The 20,509-nt window shown below is 53.1% G+C and overlaps 8 protein-coding genes across 8 annotated transcripts; 3 read left to right on the top strand and 5 right to left on the bottom strand.

Moving 5' to 3' along the window:
* Window positions 1-587: 587 nt before the first annotated feature.
* On the bottom strand, window positions 588-3,933 carry CMQ_8068 (ankyrin repeat-containing protein; the record flags this gene model as incomplete). Its single annotated transcript, XM_014315609.1, has 6 exons — window positions 588-2,542; window positions 2,625-2,648; window positions 2,881-3,000; window positions 3,072-3,327; window positions 3,396-3,711; window positions 3,818-3,933. The coding sequence occupies 6 exons, from the start codon at window positions 3,931-3,933 to the stop codon at window positions 588-590; spliced, it is 2,787 nt and encodes a 928-aa protein (XP_014171084.1).
* Window positions 3,934-4,855: 922 nt separating this feature from the next.
* Window positions 4,856-5,893, bottom strand: CMQ_8172 (aaa family ATPase; the record flags this gene model as incomplete). Its single annotated transcript, XM_014315713.1, has 1 exon — window positions 4,856-5,893. One exon carries the CDS (start codon window positions 5,891-5,893, stop codon window positions 4,856-4,858), a length of 1,038 nt encoding a protein of 345 aa, XP_014171188.1.
* Window positions 5,894-6,771: 878 nt separating this feature from the next.
* CMQ_8110 (uncharacterized protein) lies at window positions 6,772-7,305 on the bottom strand (the record flags this gene model as incomplete). The annotated part of the gene is made up of 1 exon (XM_014315651.1): window positions 6,772-7,305. The coding sequence occupies one exon, from the start codon at window positions 7,303-7,305 to the stop codon at window positions 6,772-6,774; it is 534 nt and encodes a 177-aa protein (XP_014171126.1).
* Window positions 7,306-7,769: 464 nt separating this feature from the next.
* On the top strand, window positions 7,770-8,447 carry CMQ_8184 (uncharacterized protein; the record flags this gene model as incomplete). Its single annotated transcript, XM_014315725.1, has 1 exon — window positions 7,770-8,447. One exon carries the CDS (start codon window positions 7,770-7,772, stop codon window positions 8,445-8,447), a length of 678 nt encoding a protein of 225 aa, XP_014171200.1.
* Window positions 8,448-12,441: 3,994 nt separating this feature from the next.
* Window positions 12,442-14,995, top strand: CMQ_8245 (putative secondary alcohol dehydrogenase; the record flags this gene model as incomplete). The annotated part of the gene is made up of 3 exons (XM_014315786.1): window positions 12,442-13,381; window positions 13,662-13,735; window positions 14,222-14,995. 3 exons carry the CDS (start codon window positions 12,442-12,444, stop codon window positions 14,993-14,995), a joined length of 1,788 nt encoding a protein of 595 aa, XP_014171261.1.
* Window positions 14,996-15,920: 925 nt separating this feature from the next.
* On the top strand, window positions 15,921-16,648 carry CMQ_8290 (uncharacterized protein; the record flags this gene model as incomplete). The annotated part of the gene is made up of 2 exons (XM_014315831.1): window positions 15,921-16,445; window positions 16,496-16,648. The coding sequence occupies 2 exons, from the start codon at window positions 15,921-15,923 to the stop codon at window positions 16,646-16,648; spliced, it is 678 nt and encodes a 225-aa protein (XP_014171306.1).
* Window positions 16,649-16,749: 101 nt separating this feature from the next.
* Window positions 16,750-17,757, bottom strand: CMQ_8179 (serine/threonine-protein kinase psk1; the record flags this gene model as incomplete). Its single annotated transcript, XM_014315720.1, has 2 exons — window positions 16,750-16,938; window positions 17,053-17,757. 2 exons carry the CDS (start codon window positions 17,755-17,757, stop codon window positions 16,750-16,752), a joined length of 894 nt encoding a protein of 297 aa, XP_014171195.1.
* Window positions 17,758-18,403: 646 nt separating this feature from the next.
* On the bottom strand, window positions 18,404-19,876 carry CMQ_8298 (uncharacterized protein; the record flags this gene model as incomplete). The annotated part of the gene is made up of 2 exons (XM_014315839.1): window positions 18,404-18,838; window positions 18,914-19,876. 2 exons carry the CDS (start codon window positions 19,874-19,876, stop codon window positions 18,404-18,406), a joined length of 1,398 nt encoding a protein of 465 aa, XP_014171314.1.
* Between the last annotated feature and the right edge of the window lie 633 nt (window positions 19,877-20,509).

Below are 20,509 nucleotides of genomic sequence, written 5' to 3'. Positions count from 1 at the left end.
CAGCCGGCAGATATCCAGTCAGATGATGGCAACGAAGATGAGCCTGATGATAACTTTAGTGGTGATGAAGATGATGATGAAGACGATGATGATGATGATGAAGATGATGGTGATGAAGAGGACAACTGGGAGACACAGGAATCTCAGCAGCAGAAGAAGCGAAGACGTCTAGTTTAAGTGCGCATTTCATTTTGTCCGCGTTATCATCCGCCAAAATGCTTTTCCTAGTGCGAAGAATACGATTACAGGTCGAAATTTTTGCAGGTAGCTGTCCCTGATAGGTGGTACGGCGATAGAGGGTATGAGGGGTAAGAGTTACGTATAATAGAGAGTACTCCGTAGTGCTTAAGTAAAGGGATATCTCTCTCTTAGGAGGCCGAAATAGCTTCTAGGTAGCGACAGGCTAATACTATGCATAAAACTGTTGAATTATGGGTGCCCAGTGAGCATGAATGTATTGTTATGGTTAGGTACTTCTGAGGTATGCAGACGTGCGTCAAAACACGTACTAAATAGCCTGTACATGTATCTTTTACCGGCGTCACAAGACCTTACATTTTGGCCTGGTCCATTCGACAAAGTTAGCCTCAGGACAAAAGTGCCACAATCTGATTGTAGCCGAGCCGTTTCGCCGTGGCTAGCGGAGTCTCTCCGGCGTCGTCTACTGGATGGCGGTCTACGTCGTCTCTCGTCAGAAGGAGGGCAACCTGGTCGTAAAAGTCCCACTTTGTCGCTGTGGCAAGAGCTGTCCGTCCTCCGTCGCGGCGTACGTTGACATCGAGCTCAGCACGGCCGAGAAGGAGCTTTAGGCACTCGTAGTGCGCACGGCGGCCTTCAGGCGGACCAGACGGCGCCCGATTCGGCGCCTCATGGATAGCTGTGTTGCCGCCTAGCGTCCCCTTGTTGACCTTGATTGAGGGTGACGCCAGGAGCAGGCGGACCACGTCGACAAAGGCGTAGCGAATTGCATACACCAGCGCCAAGTCCCGGTAGTTATTGTAGATGTTGGGATCGATACCAGGTCGCGCCAAGAGCATCTCGACGCACCGCGTCCGCCCGTAATAGGCGGCCCAGATCAATGGCGTGTCGTCTGTGTTGTCCTGCGAATTGACATCGACGTCGGCCCGTGCCAGCAGCGCTTCCACGACGTCATCGTGGCCTGCCTGTGCGGCCAGCGATAGCGGCGTGCGCCCTCCACTGTTCCGGACATCCGCATGGACGCTTCGATGGCTCAAAAGCAGCCGGGCCAGGTCCGCATGCCCGCGCTGTGCTGCTGACAACAGCAGCTCGCTCGCCGCCTCAGCGCCTCCACGGCAGCTCATCAGCTCTCTGACGGCCCCGTGGCGTCCTCGGCTCCAGGCGGACGAGATGGCCTGAGACAGCTGCTGCTGCGAGATTGGTGTCTGCTGCTGCTGCTGCTTTTCCGCATATTCAAGGTACATCCTGAGAGTGATGTAGTCGACCAGGTGCACGGCCTGACTTAGCGGCGTGCTTAAAGGAAGTGAGCCGATGTGGCTGTCCTGCATGTCGTTCAGCTCTAGCTTCAGGCTCGCCAGGCGTTCTGAGACCGTCTCGGGCGACAGGCTTGCGAGGTCCCTAAGCAGGACGACGCCGTAGCGAAACATGTTGGACCTGCGGATGATTGCCGTGATTTCCTGGCTGTGGGGACGAAGATGAGCACAGCCGGCTGCGGCCAACTTAGCATCGACAAACAGCTTGATGTCGTCGTAGATAGCCATCTGCAGAGGAGAGCATAGAACAATGCCAGCGGCAGACTCCTGTCCGGCCCGGTCGCTAGTAATGATCAGGGACGCAGCACTCTGCAGACGCGAGTCAGGAGACCCTTTAAGCGCGACAGGGTCAGAGCAAGCATCCAGCGCGTCCAGGATCACGACCACCCGTCTCGACCTGTGAGCGCTAAACGTCGTGAGCATCTCGGAAAGCAGGTCATGGAGCGCCAACACCGTCTTTCCCCGGTTCGTGAAGCCGATGCCCTTGTTAACAGTGCCCTTTAGCATTTTCAAGAGTTGGGCCCGGAGAGCCGGATCGGTGTCGTCGCTCCCAGCGAGTCGAATGAGCTGGAGGACGAGGCTTGATAGCGCTCCTACCGGCGAAGCTTCCTTTGCGCTGCCGGCCCGGAAGAAGAAGACGAGCGCGTCTTGGCCTTGGACTCGCGGGAGATAATCTGCCAGGAAGGATGCAAGCATGGTCTTTCCAGTGCCACTTTGTCCACAAATCCACAGGTTCTCAGGCTGGGAGGCGGCTTGCCATTGCTGATACTCAGGAGCCTTGAGAATCCACTCACAGGTCCCCTGCACTCGCTGGCTCTTATACTCGGAAAGGCTGTCCTCTGGATCATGGGCGTCGAGCCATTCTAGCGCTAGCTCTATAATCGGTTCTTCGTCAGCAAACAAGAACAGTGCACTGCTAATCGTGTTGCGGCAAGACTCGGGCAACTGTCTCTTACGTTCTGACCGCTGCTCTTCTGCCGATTGCAGAGCATGGATTCCGTTGTTAGTGTCTAGGACTTGGCTGTAGATTTCTGGAACCACAACCGAATGTCAGAAACAGTACACCTGTATAACAGTTGAAGATTGTTTGTCCGAACAACAAATGCTTCTTACTTTTTAATTGCGTCTCTAGGGGGGCTAGAGCTGTTTCAACCGAGTTGAGCTGCTTTTGCATAGTTTGAACTGTTTTTGAGCTTTCTGGGTCGGTTTTTGGTTTGCTTAGTAGACTTTTAAAATGATCACAACGAAAAGATTGACAAGTGGACTGAAAGGAAAATGAAAGACAAATGGTCCTTTAATTGCCCGACGGTGGTATGTGGGCTATGGAAGAGGCGCAGCTGGAGTAGACAAAAGAGGAATAGCTGATTACCTTTGATCGTCTGGAAAGTAGCTAGAGTTGCTAGCTTCTCCAGTGTCTTCTGCCCCTTGTTGATGTTCTCGACAAGTGGCTGAAACTGAGCGCTAAACGGCCTTGCAGCCGAAATTGCCCCTAAGTTGACGGACGTTAGACCCCACAATCTCCTGGAGAGTCCCCCCCCCCATATAAAAGTGTCCTCTTACCAGTGAACTTGAGAGCAGACTGAAAGTATGACTGTGCCTTGGTACTAAATATCAGGACAGCGGCATACAGCTTTGGAAGAGCCGACTCCATCTCCTTGGCCAGAACAGTGGCATCCCCATTATGCTCCGGCATCTGCGTTAGCTCTTGGCATTCCGAGTAGATGCTCTCATAAACTTGGCCGACCGCCATGGTCATCGTGAGCCGAGCAAGGACTTCTTCTAGCATCTCTAGCATCTCAATCTTGTTCCAGAGAAGCTTTTGCAAACAAAGTCAGCCTAGAAAAGAAACAGAGTAAAGACCACAAAAGAGCAGGGCCCGCTAACCTGGAGAAAAAACTTCATGGAAGCCCACACGATGCCGGCATACTCGGACGTGGAAACGACTTCATCGATTATTCCCGTGTAGTTCTGTAAGCCTCTGAGCAGGCATTCAACTCTCTCCTGCACGGCTATCTTCTTGCCGCTAGAGGTGGTGTATGATATTTTACTCATAACGAGTTTAACTCTCGCTGTATTGGCCTCTTCGATAACAGCAGATATAGAGTTTGCCCCACATCTTTTGTCGATGCGCAGCAGTTCCTCTTTATTAAGATGATTGGAGTCGTCGTGTGCCAATTCGACAGCTTTCTTCCATATATCCCTGGGGTCTTGTTAGCCACGAAGAAGCTCAGGCTTTTATCCTTTATCGTCCTCTGCTCTGATTCACTGTCGCGTGGGCCACTTTCTGTATCCGTGGGTGTGCTCACATGTGCGATACATCTTGAACGCGGACAACGGAAGCGTCCCGAGCCTGGCTTTTATTTGGCCGTTTCTCTTCTGTGCCTAGTTTCAGACTCGAGTGGCTGCTACTGGCGATCGGCATGACGGTAGATGGGGGGAGAGGACTCTCCTCCCCGCTATGACCGCAGAAGCAGCCCAAGACTCTCCTCATTTTGTTGTAGCCCAACGGTAGCGCAAGCTAGAGACAAAAGTCGGTGTTGGAAGCAAGAAGCTATAGAGAACCGGCGCGGAGACTGGAGTGACAGAGACTTCCTGCCCCTCTCAACGTCAGCCATTCTCCTCTTTATGCACCACAACAGGAGTTCAGCCGCATTGCAACTATTTCTTTTCTGTGCCTAAAAAGCGGTGTACATCCTAGAACGCGGGTTTCATTGGCCAGTCAAGACGTTATACTAATCAGAGAGTTGCATGCTGTCAAATTACAGATGCCTATAAAGGTGCTAGGTAAAATCGTCAGACTATGGGCGCCCAATAAGCTTGTGTTTCGTCATCTCTGAGCTACGTCGCATGCCGACCTGGCTGAAATACCGTATTAAAAAGTGGGTTAAGCATTCTACGCACAGTAAGATACATTTTATCACTGTACTTGTGCAAAGGGTGCAAAGGGTGTACTCCGTACTCCGTACGAAACATTTAGTTGCGACTACGGAACAGCAGATCAACTAGGTCAAGCGATTGGCGTGATGTTATTAGTTGACCATAGCAGATATAAGGCGTTAAGGCCTAAATTCAAATTTCCTAGTACGCTTTTGCGCGATACCCAAAAAGACTAGCAAAATTCATGTGCTGAGTTATGCATGCATTTCACAACTCGTACCATCGCATGCTAGCGGAAAGAACCTTGTCTCAATGGATGAGTTCAGCATCTATCATGCTCTACTTTAGAAAACCTATAAAGGTATAAGGGGAAGCGACAGTGTTATGAAAATGGGTCCTGTGGGTTCCTCCTTGCTTTCAGCAGATGCTCACCATTGAACCCCATTCCGACTCCATCCACCACTGGATCAGCGATCGCGTCGAAATCGCGCAAGTTGGTCATCGGTCATGTCTCCCTGCAGCCCGTTGGCATACTTTTCAAACTTTCTAGTCTCACTGATAACTTTGAGCAAATGATGCGGCCCCATTGGTTCCTTGGTAAACATGGCCAGCTGACGAGCTGTCGACACGGCGTTGCGGATCTCACGTCCGTTAAGCGTCTCTTTGGCCAGATCGGGCAGAACACGTCGGATGGCGGCAGAGTTCATGCCAAGAGATGTAGGCGATACCTCTCGTGAGGACGCCGCGGCCATGACGCCCTCGACATGCTTGATGAAATTGGTCCAGATTACAAGGCGGTCAGACTCGTCGAGCGGCGGATAGTGCAGCGACAGCTGGATGCGCGACTTGAAGGCGGCATCAAAGGTACCCACACGGTTGCTCGTGAGGATCAGGATGCCGTCGTAATACTCGAGCACGCGCAGGAAGACGGAGACGAGGGCGTTGCGCTGAAAGTCGTGGACGGAACGCTGCATCAAGAACACATCAGCCTCGTCCAGCAGCACAACGCAACCCCAGGTGCTTCCCAGCAACAAGACCGTCTCGAGGTAGCGCTCGACATTTTCAGCCTCCGTGCCGATATCACCACAGGTCACACGGTACAGCGGCTTGCGGGCCACTTCGGCCACGCTCTCAGCTGTCAGCGTCTTGCCCGTTCCCGGACCCCCGTGCAGCAGGATGAACAGGCCATTTCCCTTGCCACTCATCAGGTCGGTGGCCTCGTCGGCTGCGATCCGGTTTGTGATCAGTGCCTGGATCAAGTCCTTCTTCTCCTGGCCGATTACCAGCAGCTTGAAGGCATCGTCGTTCCACTGTACCTCCTCCATGTTGCCCACCAGCAACATCTCCCAGATTTTCTTTTCCATGTGATAGCCTTGGATCCTGAGCGGCAGGCACAGCAGGAATTCGTCCTTCAGGGTCAACGACGGCCGATCGCCAGTTCGTGTAGCCTCACTGAGCCCTAAGTCGTCTCGGTTTGGAGACTCAAGTTCTTTTTCGGGGTGCATTTGTTTAAAGATATCGATATCAATCATGTACCTTGTGTCAGACTAGACTTGTCAGCCACACCATGATCTCTGTGGAATACCAACGATAATGTGCACCGGCCACTGACCAGACTCTGAGCGCGCGATACTCCGTTATTATGGTAGCAGACGTAATTGGGCACGCGGCATGCCCAGAACATCTCTCCACGACGACGCAGCTGATCGATAACGTTCGGACTTTCGAAACGAAGTGGATGTATATGAAGATCCCGAATGGGGAACGTCAGTTCCCACGGGGTTTTACACCTTAGCACCCAAACGTTATCGTTTCTCTGAAAGCGGCCGTCGTAGCTCCAATTTATACCCCGGATCCACCAAGGTGACCCAACCGAGTAGTCCACAATTTTCTCTGCTTTCGTCAATTTGGAGTTGTAGCTTTTTAGTTCGGAAGTTGCCTTGAAAGCTTGATAGAGCAATGGATCATGGTTGCTCTCTTTTATTAGCTGGATCTCGTCCATGACCTGAGAACGTTAGCACAGACGAGATGCCTGTAGAAAGAGAGAACTCCACTTGGGGAGACATACATAGAGATATGGCAAATACTTTGCCTTGATTTTTCCCTCTTCCAGTAACTTATCGACCTCATTGTACTCTGACCCCATACACTTGTCGATATATATCTGTAAACTCTGCACAATTGGGATTTTTGCCGGGCTTAAAGTGGTGATCGCCTTCCGAAGGGTGTCTTTGTTGCGGTACCACCACAAATAAGGTGCTTGTATATTGGTTTCTGGCTCGAATTTTGGATGATATGGTGATTCTCCAATGGAAAGCGACCACAGCTCGTCCAAGGCCCTGCTCAGAGGTGACAAGAGCGAGACCGACTCGGACACAAGTAATCAGGATACCGTATCTTCTTCTTTCTCGTTTGGTTGGAATTTGAGCGAGTCGTCTTCGTGTATCGTACAGCAGCTGTAGTCTTTGTATACGATAAAGGCCACCCATTTGTTGCGTTCTAGGTGGAGCTCCAGGTTGCTAATGATCTCACGGCCGCGCAAATGTGTGTAACCATCGGCATTCCTGACCGGCCAGGGCACACCGAGGGAAAGCTCTCCGTCACTTTCACCCTCATTGCAGTTAATGCGGTGTATGGTGATGTAGTTCGGCTCCATGGCCCCATCACTTTTGAGTCCTTCCGTTGCACAATCTTTCATCTCGAGGTAGCGGGTTCTGACGTCCTGCAATGCAACCCATAAGTCATCGTTTTCCGTCTTCGTTGGCTTGTCTAGGAATTTGCAGATCACGCCTCTCCAGTCAATATCATTGATCATGGGCGGTGCCGATGCAAGCTTATCGCCTCTCTCTCCGGACGTGCTGTCCAGAGATTCATTATCGGACGAGTCCGCTGTGCGTGTGCGCTTTCGCTGTTTCATTGTTGTGAAGAAGCTTTCAGAAGAGAAGGGGGAAATTATGTAGGATGCAAACTAAAAGTTCCCATGTCGGTCTTCTGAAATCAGGGCTGTTTTGCATCCGACGCAACCCAACCAGAGCCCTCCACGTTGATCGGCCAGTTTCCGAGGTCCAGCGTATCAAGCCGACCGGGCAGTGCCTCTGCCACTTCCCCTCAGCATCCCCCGCCATACACCCCTAATCTTGTCTTGCGATGCCTCGCCAAAAACCAGCATGGATTCTTGTGAAAGGAACCGAATTCAATCCGGGTCGATCCTTGTCAGTGGGCCAAATCCTGGTTAAGCCCTACCAGCCAAACTATCCATTATTGCCGGACGGACCACTACCTATTCCAAAGAGTCACATAGAATACTCCTTTGAGGAGGGAGTCCAGCATAGCACCGCAGACTCTTTGGGTATATCGTTTCGTTTTTGGGCCAACGTCGACATGCTGCCGGTGCAAGGCGACGTCGGTTCAGGCTATAAGAAAGAACAATCGGTAGAGTGGGAGTTCACTAGGTTGGAATGCCAGATCTATACGCCTCGCCTAGACTATGTAACCCGATCTCTTCAGTCGGAAGATATTCAGCATCATATACAAGGCTACACTTTCAATTTTCGCAAGCGCTTGTACATGGTTACCGGCGTGCGCATTGCACGGGATTCGCGCAAGACAGAGCGGTTTTCTCATAGCATCGGGGCGCACACCAAGGCCGGTCTCGACATGACCGCTTTTGGGGTACCTATCACAGCCGGCGTGGATCCGAGCTTTGAAAAAGATCGCTATGGAGCGCATTCTTTCCAAAACGCGTCTGATTTTGTCTATGCTTACCGCTTGGCTGAGATATACTACGGAAAGCACTTGTCCGTAACTCCATACATGCGTGGAAATACCTTTGCATCGGATCTTCATTCCATTGGCGACAACGAGAAGTTCGAGTTTGATATCGACGAAGAAGATGCAGGGGGCGCGCTTGAGCCTGGCGGCATCATTGTGGAAGGGATTGGCGACGAAGACTATGATGGAGATGTTGAATTACAGAAGTTCTCGTCAGAGAAAGAAGACTATTATTTGCCAAGAGGATGTGAAACGGACGGTACTTCTATGTTGCAACCCAACTTTTAGACGTGAACTCTGTTGGGCTCCCAATACATATCTAGTCCCGAATATATGAGCTCAGTAATTCTTGGGCATGCTGCTTTGTTTCCTCTGTGGTTATGACCTTCCAGGGGAGGACATAATGATACAGTCCATCTCCAGGTCTGTACCCGTCTGCCATGTGTATGAAGACGGATTTCATCTTGTCGAACTGCTTTAGCCGATCTACGCGTTGGATGGCCGGATCTCGAGGCTGCCAAGCATATTCCAACACCCCGGCAGCAACTGCAGCAGCAGTCGGCGTAGCGCATGACGTGCCCGAGAGCCGTCTGTATGTCGAACCGTTATTATTCTCCACTTCGTTTTGGCCCTCAACAAGAGCAGCTGGCCAGGCTCCCAAGATACTTTCCCCAGGAAGCATGAAGTTGGGTGCGTCATATCTTGCCTTTGGATTGAACCGACAAGGATATCCTTCCCGATCCGCTGCAAATATGCAGAAAACCTGACTCATCCTCGCTGGAAACGGTATAGGCACCAATTTGTGCGCAGTGTTGTTCGAGGCCGATGCAAAGATCAAAACATTCCTTGCAGCCGCCACGGAAATCTCCTGTTCCGCTTCGGTTGTAGAACTGGGAAAGCCTAGAGATAAGGATAATATGTCAACTTTCCAAACATCCGCGGCATGCTTAACGGCTTTTGTAAGAGTCCCGATAGCTGAGAATGGTACATCGCTTTTCTGGAACACTCTTCCAACGTACATTTCAGCATTGGGCGCATATCTCAGGAGCACTGATGCGCAATGGGTGCCATGCCCATCCATGTCACACATACTGTCCGCATCAGTGACGAAGTCAAAATACTTCACGCGGCCATTGCGCACCGCATTTCCAATATACGGGTGGGAGAGATCGACACCGGTGTCCAGGATGGCAATCTTGACTCGGGGAAATCGTATGCTTGGCAATTTACGAGATGATTCAATGCAACCATTAAAACGCTCCCTCCAGAACTTTGACCATGTCGAATGTACTTTCATTCTGGACAATGGGTTAGCCCATTTTTCAAGATCGAAGGAGTTCATAGGTAGTTTACCTTTTTGGTGAATTTGACGCCGCTATACTGATGTCACAATCTTCATGCTGCTGATTTCCGATGTATTCCGGGACATCGCGTGTACGTTTGCGTTTCTGCCTGCCAATGTACTCTGGCCACTTCCTAGTATCTCTGCCCATGTCTGATTGGAATTGACTGCAATTGGAAGGTAGGGTGCCACTACCGCTCTGCACTGAAAGTCGGATTATTTGTATGTTGGTTGTGCTTTTTTGAGAATTCGGGATCGGCGGTGGCGAAAACAAAACGGCTTTGAAAACAGCGTCGGTCTCCTTGGTTTTCGTTTCATTAAACAGACTGAAGAAAGAGTCTATCCACTCATTCCACTCAGTAGCCGCGCACCGATACTTGTAGTCCACGGCAGCGAGATCAACAACGATATAAACTTCATCTAGTCCACGGGAAAATCGAGCAAGCAATAGAACCCAGTCTCTATCCGTAGTCGCTGACTCTATCCACTTCAAGCATAAATTAAGTGCGCTCTGGCTATGTAGAGCTGGGTTGAGTTGCAGTAGTTGAAGACAGAGCTGGGCGACAATATCTCGTGCGCTGAACCGTCGATGAATCTCCTCTTCTACCTCTGATGCGAAAGGGACGTTTAATGCCCAAATTAGCGGCACTAATTTGGACGAAATTTGATCGATGGTCTCTATGGGAAAGTCGTCGAATCGTTCATATGTAGCATACGAGCCTTCCAATAGGACGACTTCAGACCGGCTCGAAGCCGCCCATGGTAGCAAAGCATTCCAAACGATGTCCTCATGTGTCTGTTTGTTGTTTATCTCGTGAATTTCTCTACCCTCGGACCGCATGGCTCGTAGTATCTTTGCTCTTTCTCTTCCTTGTTGGGGGGTTGACGACAAAAGTGAACAGGCAGTCTGAAGAGCTGTTGGGATGTCTGTTGCAGGTGGCCTTGAGAAGCAGATCTCCCGGACCATCCTGAGAAGTGTGCTTGTATCCATGGCTCCATGCGCTGCACGAAACTATAGAAGAGACAACTTTAACAAAACAGAAATATTGGTGCCTAACAAAGCCTCCTGCCGTCCAAGGAGGAGGGGAACGCGATACAAAACAGCCAATAGGTGACTGACACAACAACAGTGGTTAAAGCTGTCCGAAGTCGCTTGTTATCTATGGCCTCTGCAGGAGTAGAGAAACCCCTCCGTCTTGCGTGTGCGGTGTGGCGCAGGCCCTTGGACCATCCATCGCCTTAAAAGTGCAACGTATCATTTTACCAAAGTTTGATCACCCTTACCTAATTTACGCGATGCAAAACAAGGCGACGACAAAATAACAGAACGGAAAAGCAAACCCTCCACCCCTCGGCTTGGTTGTAAGATATATAAAAAAACCGTTTATCGGCGACAGCATTATTCAGAAAATACATATCATCGGTAGGGTTGCAGCAGAGTATAATAGAGGTAAGGCAGATTCCGAGCTTGCATAAGGGCACACCAGAAGCAGCAGTTCGCAATAACTGATCGCGTTTAGAGAGATGCGATGGGCAACAGCGATCATGCGCTGCAGGACTATACTACACAGCTCAACCTTTTAGAGCAACAAAATAAACATCGGCTAAAGGCAGCGGAGAGGATGAAGAAAGACTCGTTGCAAAGCACTCGGCCACAGTCACCTCTTTCGCAAAGCGTAAAAAAACGTCAGAGGTCCACTCCAAATCGCGATAGCCGTCCAAAAAAGCATCAAAAGCGAGATTCACCTCCCCCACTGCCACATAATCAGCCTGCTTCCTTGAACAGCGACGACAATCTGTCTCGACAAAGTGATCTATCTGCGAATGGAAATGCATTGTTGGTCAGCTCTACTATCTCCAAGGACTACACAGCCGGCGCTGCAGCCCGTCGATCTGCCATGTTGGCGAATTTGGGCAAGAAGCAGGCTCCAGCACTGCTTACCGCCCGAGGAGAATTACCAGAGAAAAAAAAAATCAGTTTGTAATTGGCGTCAAGGCTGGGGTTGCATTTTCTGCACCAAACACAAGGTAGATGGAGGACATAGCCTTCAGCACTCCTCGTGCACCGCCTACGACGAGGCGATCCTCATGGCTGTAGCATTCGAATACGGGGGCGATGGCCTACGGAGTATGACCGATGCGAGACAAACAGACATGCAGTATATAAACGCCTAGAAGCACTCATCCCTTGACAGAACTGAATAGAAATAGTAGTCTGTCTCATTTCACCGCTCACTTTATCATGCAGCTCTCATTGAGCGTTCTCGACTGTAGCAAAGCATTGGCTCGGACATTGGACTCGCCTCCGAAGCTATCCAGCACAGACGTGAGCAGAAGCAGCAGTCTAGCTCGGGAGCGGTCATTGTGTCGAGCAGAAGTCGAGACACGGCGGCCTTTAGTCGTAGGGTGGTAGACCGATTAGACTAGTGGATAGCCTGCTGATGGTGGCGGCGTCATCGTGTGTCAACCATCAGAACTAGAACCAACACCAGCACGAACATCAACGGTACCGGCAACCCATGCAAAACGGCCGAGCCCACTGTAAAAGAAGTTGAAGCAGGACGTGTGGTGCCTGCTGATCGTCAACCTGTCGACGGACGAGGAGCTGAAAGCATGTGGAAGACAGCATGTCGCAATACCGTTCTACTCGTAAAGCATCTACATTGGCTACATCCGCTAGCCTGGGATTATCTGCCAAGGCTTACGTGTGATTGGAAGCCGAGCAAGTATCATGTAAAAGATTCAGGGCGGGGTCGGTCAAAACAAAGACACCTTCTGAAAGCGCTTAGCTCTGTGTAAGCTACGTGTCTTGGCATCTCGCCCTGTTATATAACGAGACGTACAGCCGGATGCACGTAGATTGGATCCCGCTGTCTGTCCTCCCCAAGCTGTTCCTTCCGATACGAACACACATTCCACTGATCACCACCCACCATCAAAATGCAAGCCTTTAGATTCAACGACGTCTCGACCGGGCTTCAGCTCCTAGACGTGCCCATCCCAGAGCCAGGCCCAGGACAGGTGCTCGTTGCTGTCAAGGCAGCCGGCCTGTGCCACTCGGACGTCCACGTCCTCCAGGGTGGCGGCCAGGAGTGGGAGTCGACCAAGCCGCTGACCCTGGGCCACGAGGTGGCCGGCACCATTGTCAAGCTGGGGCCGTCCAGCTCAGACTCGCCCTCGGGCTCGCCCTTTTCTGTCGGTGATCGCGTTGCCGTCGCCCAGATCTGCCAGCCGACCGACGCCATGGACTGGACCAAGGCCGTCGGTGTCGGCTTCGACGGCGGTTATGCCCCCTATGCCCTCGCCTATGTCGACCATCTGTGTGCCATCCCGGACGGCGTCAGCTTTGCCCAGGCTGCCGTGGCCACCGACTCGATCGCGACTGCGTACCACGCCGTCGTCGCCTCGGCCGCCGTCCAGCCGGGCTCGAACGTCGCCATCCTCGGCCTCGGCGGCCTTGGAACCAATGCTGTCGCCGTCGCTGCTCATCTCGGCGCCCACGTCTATGGCGTCGACGTCAATCCCGACAGCTATGGCCTCGCCACGCGCCTCGGCGCCGTCGCCTGTGCCGCCTCCATCGACGCATTCCAGCACGTGACCCTCGACGCCGTCATCGACTTTGTCGGCCTGCCCGCCACCGTCAAGGCCGCTGTCACGGCCGTCCGCATCGGCGGCACCGTCGCGCTTGTCGGACTTGGCGCCTCCAACGTCGAGATCCCTTTCGCCATCGTCATCCTGCATGCCGTCAACATCGTCGGGTCCATCGGCGCCTCGCTCGACGATCTGCACAAGGTCTTCGCCCTCATCGAGTCCGGCCAGCTAAAGCCAAACATCTCTGAGATCCCCTTTGCCGACATCCCCAAAGGCTTGGACGATCTCGGTAAGGGCACGGTGTCAAACCGGCTGTATGCTTGCCCAACTCTGTAAATGGTTTTTCGTCTAGACCACTTGGACTGGCACATGTAACAATAGCAAAATTTGTGTATTTAGGTGTAGTTTCATTAGTATTTTTAATGTTTTTCTATTCCGTGGTATAAAAAGTGAAAGTACATTCTTAGGAGATCACACTTTAGCTGTACAAAAGGGATTAAATACAGGTTATAAAGACACTAGCTCCTTATGTCTGCCTCCCGATCTCTAATGACAATCGCCACGACTAGCCTTCAAGTACTCGCCAATCCCGGCCCGAGTTAATAGTCTGTGGTTGGCGACTCTGACGACGACGCTGAAAGCGGTGCTCAGTCATGCTGTTAAATAGTAATATAATCGTGGCAGCTTTAAGTTAATGAGAGCTTTGTGCTGCCTCTGTGACTCGAGTGATGTTAAAATAAGATTTAGTCGTAAATGTACTTTTGCAACAGATGCAGGGGTATGGAGTATTGAACTTTCACCACTTTCATGGGAATTGGCATTATGGATCTGTTTGTTTCAGTACACTATGTATTCCGTACGAAGAAGAAGGTTTATCTACCACATATGAGTAAGGATGTCATTGGCTTCCAAACAACTCGAGCCTTCTTTGACTGAACCTCGTCTTTCGTTCCTTACTCCCGTACTTTACAATACTATTTCTTACATTTGCATACGTCGTATGACACAAACCTACCGATTATTGTTAGTGTTTGCTTGACTAAACATTATTAGTCATGGATGTGGGGCATTGTTGCCTGCAGTAGCTTCTTCACCTAAAAGCTGCTTCTTCCAACGAACAACCCTACAGGCATACAAGCAGACACGAGACACGAGACACGAGACACGAGACACGAGACCCGAGACCCGTCGCCTCAGCCACCCAGCGCCCGTGCCCATCATGTCGGCCGAGATGCTGCCCATCAGCCCAGCGCGCTTCGCCGAGGCCATTCAGGACCTGCCGCTGTCCAGCCTGCACCTCAAGGTGCTCGAGATCCGCAACGACATTGCCCACCTCGACTACTCCAACGAGCAGCTGCTGCCGTACGCCCAGGGCCACGCGGCCGTCCTCGATGCCGGCGCCGCCACCGCTGCCGACGTGCGCGCCCAGGAGTTCGCCCAGCCCGACCAGGACTGCATCGACGCCATCCGCGAGAACCAGGGCGTCATCGAGCGCAAGCTGGAACAGATCCGGCTGGTGCGCGTCGAGGTCGAGAAGCGCGGCGCCAGCTGGTCCGAGCTCCTCGGCAAGGAGGAGGTTGAGCTACAGCAGGCCGAGGCCCGGCGGCGCGCAGAGACGGCCGCCTCGGCCCTGACAGCTGCCCAGGCGGCCGCCACAAACGGCACAAATGGAACGGCGGCCCAGACCAACGGGTCCGACCCCTGGTCCGACGGCACCTTCTTGACCGGCACCATACGCAACGGCGTGCTGCAGATGGCTCCGCCAGGACGGCCACAGGCACCGCAGACTTTGGAGACATCGCAGACGGGCGGCCGTCTGACAGACGAGCAGCTGCGCAGCGCCCTCGAGCAGCAGCTGCGCCTCGACGAGAACGACCAGGACGACATTGGCATGCACCTCTGAGCTGGCCGCTGGGCGACGACAGACATCTCGGCCGCCTTGACTCGTCGTGAAAACACGGACAATCACGGCTTTTTCGTCTCGCCGAGCCATCGCTGCTTCCAAGACTCCAATCCAATTTATGGAAGTCAAGTCATATCTAGCTGACCAAGAAGAAGCACACGGCTCACTGCTTCTGCCAGTTCCCACTTGAAGCAAGCGTGCGGTTCTTGTTTGCGTGGCGATCGCTTCCTCCGGGGAGATACAACTGTATATGCGGTCATCCTTTCACTCTCAGCCTTTGCACCGTCTGCGTCTTGCATCCAGGCTGGAGAAGTCGGACCAACTTCGCCTTGGGAAGAGGGTATGATGATACGATATTGCTCAGGGTGGGGCATACTTTACGTTATGTGTATGGTTCACGAAGTACATTGTCCCATCAGCCAGTAGTGGTTGCTTTACAGACATAGCCGCCTCTTAAGCCAGGCTTGAGACGTTTGCGGCAGATGTTTCAGTCCGCAATACATCCACATTCCAATACTTGCGTGGTCTTCGACAGGAATGCATTACATGGTCAAGGTGGCCGTCTTCACAAGCACAGAATAGAAAGGCGGTGTCTCACCTCTGCAAACGGGGACGAGCGGCAGATGACCGGCCAAGACAAGATTATGCCAAATCTCACCGCTGGTGATCCCCCTGAAGTACCTGCGAAAAAGCGCCTGGAAGATACTTATATGGCGCATGCCCCACCTGTAATACACGGTACCGCCCCTAAAAGACCCAGATTCACTGGAGCCTCCGCCTGGAAAAGTCCTTTGGCCGCATCCACGTGATTGTAACACGGTCTGCCTTTGGGACGATTGACCATATTTATCCCAGACTACTCCGTACTCTCTCTTCCTTTAACTCCTTTTCATTGCCATTTTCTATTTCTCATCCAAGAGTGACCATGGGCAGCATCGAGATTCCTTACTGGCAGGTCAACGTGCCACCGGAGCAGTGCACGGTCACCTGCCCCGACTTTCTGCGCGGCATCAGCGCCCGAGACGTGGAGATCATCAGTACGCCCTCAGCCGCCTGTCACACCCTCAGCTGGGACGAGGCGCGGACCATTGTGGCGGCCGGCCGGCTCGACCAGTTCCAGCGGTCACCCACGCAACTGCGCAGCTACCTCGCGTACGCCTGGGGACTGCGCCAACAGTACGGCAGTCCCGTCAGCTATCTGCTCCAAGAACGCTTGCGATGGCGCGCCGACGAGCCTGCACAAGGCGCCGCACCGTTTGTCTGCCCGTCTGACGTCAAGGTCATGTGCAACGACTGGCCGTACGGTATCGACGACCGCATCGTCCACCTGGTCGTGTGGACCAAGTTTGCGCTCGAGGAAAACCCAGTGACGGACAAGCTGGCGGACGAGACACGCACTGCCATCGATCGGTACGTCAACAAGACGTTTGGCGAACTGCCCAAAGATAGCGTGAGTTTCTCCTGCGCCTCGCTTCCGTCTTCCTCTCCTGACACCTCCAGTATATCTGGTTCAAAAACTGGCGGTCCCTCAAGTCCATCCTCCAGATCGAGCACTTTCACGTAATGTTGTTTGATCCGCCACAGGAATTTGTCGACAGGGTCACAGACGGAGATGTGCCGCAGTTTAGGCGGGCAGCTAAGGACGGTCGGTAGCAAGGAAACCCGCCACAGACGTTTGTGTGTGTGTGCCAGCGCCAAGTCCCCTTTTGTCATATCATAGAGAAATAGATCATGCTAGTGAGAAAGGTAGCCCTTTAGCTTCTGCTGTCGCTGCCCATCCGCACCTCCACCACGGGCGCATCGGCAAACGGCACCGCGATCGGCTTCTCCAGCGCCACATGGACCTGCCACCCGGCCGATGAGGCGTTCTTTGATGCCAAGACGTTCTTGGCAATGTGTGTTGCCAGCGCCTCAAGTGTTTCATATTCGCTCGTGTCGAGGATCTGCATTATATCAGCATCCGAGAGGAGCGTAAATGTGCAGAGAAGAATAAAACCAAAAAGAGACATTAAAAAGAACGAAAAGCGACAGAGCAATAAAGCAGTAAATCTGCCAACCTTTACGACCAGCGCCTCCAGCGTCGCATATCCGTCGACCTGCTCGCCATACCGGTCCACGATCACGTCGGCCACCACGGCCTGCTTGGCCTGCCGCTCGTGTGGATGCACACCGATCAGCGTCGGCACCCGCAACCGGTGCAACCGCAGGGCGATAGCCGTCCGAGACGTCTTTGGCGTCGCTGTCGCCGTCAGCGACACGCCGTCACCCACCAGCGAAGCCTTGGGCAGATGCAGCGACACGGCCAGCAACTGCACGCGTGACATGTCCAACACGGGCTTCTTGCTCGTCTCCTTCGCGGACTGCTGTCCGTCCAGGCGGAAGCCTGTGAGGTCCGTCCAGATGGCATCGAGAACGCCGTACAGTCCTGATGAAGACGATGGCCCGTCCACACTGTCTTGGCCGCTGGCATCCTTGCCTGACAGGGCTTCCACGCTTCGCAGGATGGCCTTGCTAAGGATGCCGTAGTGCACCGTGTCGTCGGCAACACGGTCGTCCGCCGACGCCTCGGGAAACGGCGCTGACAGGCCTACCTCAGCCGACACCAGTAGCGGCTGCCCACGCCCGGCTCGCGCCCAGGCGTCGTGTGCAGACGCCGCCGTCGTCGTCGCCGGCAGGCTCGTCTGCACGTTGCGCACACGGACGACCGCAACAGGCTCACCAGCCGTCATGCGGACGCCCCAGGTGTTGGCAAGGGCAGACATTCTGATGGACAGTTTCAAGATTGGAAAAGTGTTGCAATTGGCAGCGATGCTGTGAAATAGAATGCAGTCGTCATCTGTTGGGCTTGTGGATCCAACAATGAGATTTTTGTCTGACGTCCAGTTTTGAGGACACCGGATCCACTAAAAACGGCCGCTAGCCACTGGCATGTTTTGCCTGAGTTCAGCAAAGTCATGTATGCCGGAAAAGGGGTTGGCAGTTTCACCTTCAATGCGTGTGCCATCTTGTGCTTCATAACAAATTGCAAGTCGGCAGCACAGCTTGCATGTTTTCGAGCAGGAAAGTGTTGCTTATTCCCATCACTCGCGACACCGGATAGATAGTTACAAAAAGTAAGGTAAGAGTCTGAAAAGAAAGCCAACGAATATATGCATCCCGTTTCGTCAATATGCCAATAGGTAGATGTAGATATGAGAAGAGAAGAAGGGTGTATAAAAGTAAAAATAAAAGAAGATGGGCCTCTCGCCGAGATGGCTCTCAAGGGGTATATCCTTCTGACGCACAATTGCGCTGTAATGGCTCGACATCGGTCTGCCTCCGTCGTGCGTCTCTCTGCATCTTCATGCACTTCATAATTCTCATCAAAGAAAAGAAGAAGAAAAAAGTAAGGACTGATGGCCGTAGACATCATCCTATCGCTCGACCAATCCTGCTCTGGTCGGGCACCCGTGGGCGCGGCGACAAGCCTCCCAAAGTTGCTCCCTGGTTGTCGCTGTTGTCGTCGTCGTCAAGCAACAGCTGAGGTGGAACAGATGCTTGATAGAATCGGGGGTGCTGGTGGTGCAGGTAGCCGTGGCCCTTGCTGCTGTTGATGTTGCCGTCGGCATTGGTCTGAGCCAAGTTGCTCGTCGACCGGTTTCGATGCGGCTGGGAGACCTGTGATGGAATTGGTGCCAATGGCAACGGCGGCACTTCCTCGTATTCCTCTTCGTAATGCTGTGACTGTTGTTGCAGTCCTACCTCTGACCCTAAGCTCCGACCGCTGGCAACGCTGCTGCTGCGACCGCTGCGTGTTCGCACATGCCAAAACGAGTGGCTTCCGGAAATGCTGCTGGCTCCTGACTGCGATGACCAGTGGCCTTGTGAACTACCATGAGGTGCACTAGAAGAAATCGCTTTCCCTCTCCCTTCTCCTACTACTGCCATGGGCGGCTGTTTAACCAGCCGCGATGTTTGCTTCCGAAGAGGCCGTGGCGATGGCAGAAACGATGGGTCGCCCGGGATTGTCTCGTCCGTCAAACCAGGCCGGGAGTTGGGAGCACGGGCGTGTACGGCAGCCGGCAGTTGTGTGCCAGGAAATTGGCCTTGTGGCATCAGCTGCGCCAGGGCAGAGTTCCGACTCCGGTCCTGGTCGAGGCTAAAGCGGCCTATTATGGGCGGGCGTGCACTTTGTTCTAGCGAGAGAGACCTAGCCGATCGACCTGTTCGCGGCGAGGCCAGATCGTCCGATTGCCGATGTTGGTGCTTCCACGAAGAGGCTGCTGCGGCACCGGCAGCCATAGCCGCTGGTGAGTCCGGGACGCTGGGGAACGGTACCGTCACAGCTGATTCCGGAATCCCGTAGGAGGTCGAGTAGTATTGGCGTGGTGTCGATGGCTCCTCGTCGATGATCACCTTGGATGGCGACTTCCTGAGTGGCGGTGCTGCAAAGACACCGCTGTCGACACTGATGCCACGAAGTCGGGTCAATTGGGTGTTGGCTTGGTGGGCGTACTGCTCTTCGACTGTCATCGCTCTCGCTCTCTGGGAAACGCCGCTCCAGTGTCTAGCAGCTGCCCGGGGCCAGCTTGGGCCGTGGCCTTCCTCTCCGCCGTTGGCCTGACTGATCACACCCCCCGCCTCGCTGGCCTTGTCCGCCTGGCCAACCTTCCACGTCTCGATCTCATCGTCATCGATAGGAGATATGCCCCGAGGAAAGAGAGGGCGACGGCGACGGCGACGCCAGCAAGCAAAGCCAATACCGACAAGCAGCAGGGCACCAATAACGGAAAATACGGTGCTGAGTGTGATGGTAAGCGTTCGGTGAGATGTGGTTGTGGATGCGGTGTTAGTAGCAGTAGATACAGTGGAGGAAGATGGCGTTGCTGATGCGAGAGCCATAGTGGGCAGTTCGTGTTCAGACAGACAAATGCCTCAGCGACAGAGAAGGTTGCCAGTGCTGAGTCTAGGACCTGCTGGCGGTGCAGGGCTCTCTGAAGAAGAGCAAGCGAACGTGAGAGAGGAAATAGGAGAGGGGAAGAGGGAGGGAGAAGAAGCGAGTCGTCAACAAGCCATCGAAATGGGTGTCTATGCCTCAAAGAAGAAGTGCAATGCAGTGAAGAGCGTAGACAGCACCTTCAGAGAGAAGAAGAGAAGAGAAAGACACAAGGCGTTAGAAACTGGGATGTAGCAACGAAAGAACAGAAGCACAGTCCAGCTAGTGAGGAGACGCACAACCCTGTCGTATGCTCGTCTCTCTTACGTGATCTGGCTGCCCTTGCTGGAAGAGGCCAGAGGGAAAGGCAGAGACAGAGAAAGAGAGGCAGAAGAGAAAGGCTGAGAAGGGGTGGTGCGATATGCGGATAGACATATATTAGTGTATGGACATATGGCCACCCACAGCACAGCATGCCATGTGTTCTGAGGTAAGCTTGTAAGGGGGATGGGTGAAGGGGATGAAAGATATTTTTAAAAAAGCCCTGTCCACCCGTCTTACCGCTGGTGGTATAGATTACGCAACAATCCGAGCCATGC

The sequence above is a fragment of the Grosmannia clavigera genome (genome assembly GCF_000143105.1).
Source record: "Grosmannia clavigera kw1407 unplaced genomic scaffold GCSC_161, whole genome shotgun sequence".
Classification (NCBI taxonomy): Eukaryota; Fungi; Ascomycota; class Sordariomycetes; order Ophiostomatales; family Ophiostomataceae; genus Leptographium; species Leptographium clavigerum.
This window is presented reverse-complemented; position numbering and strand designations above follow the sequence as displayed.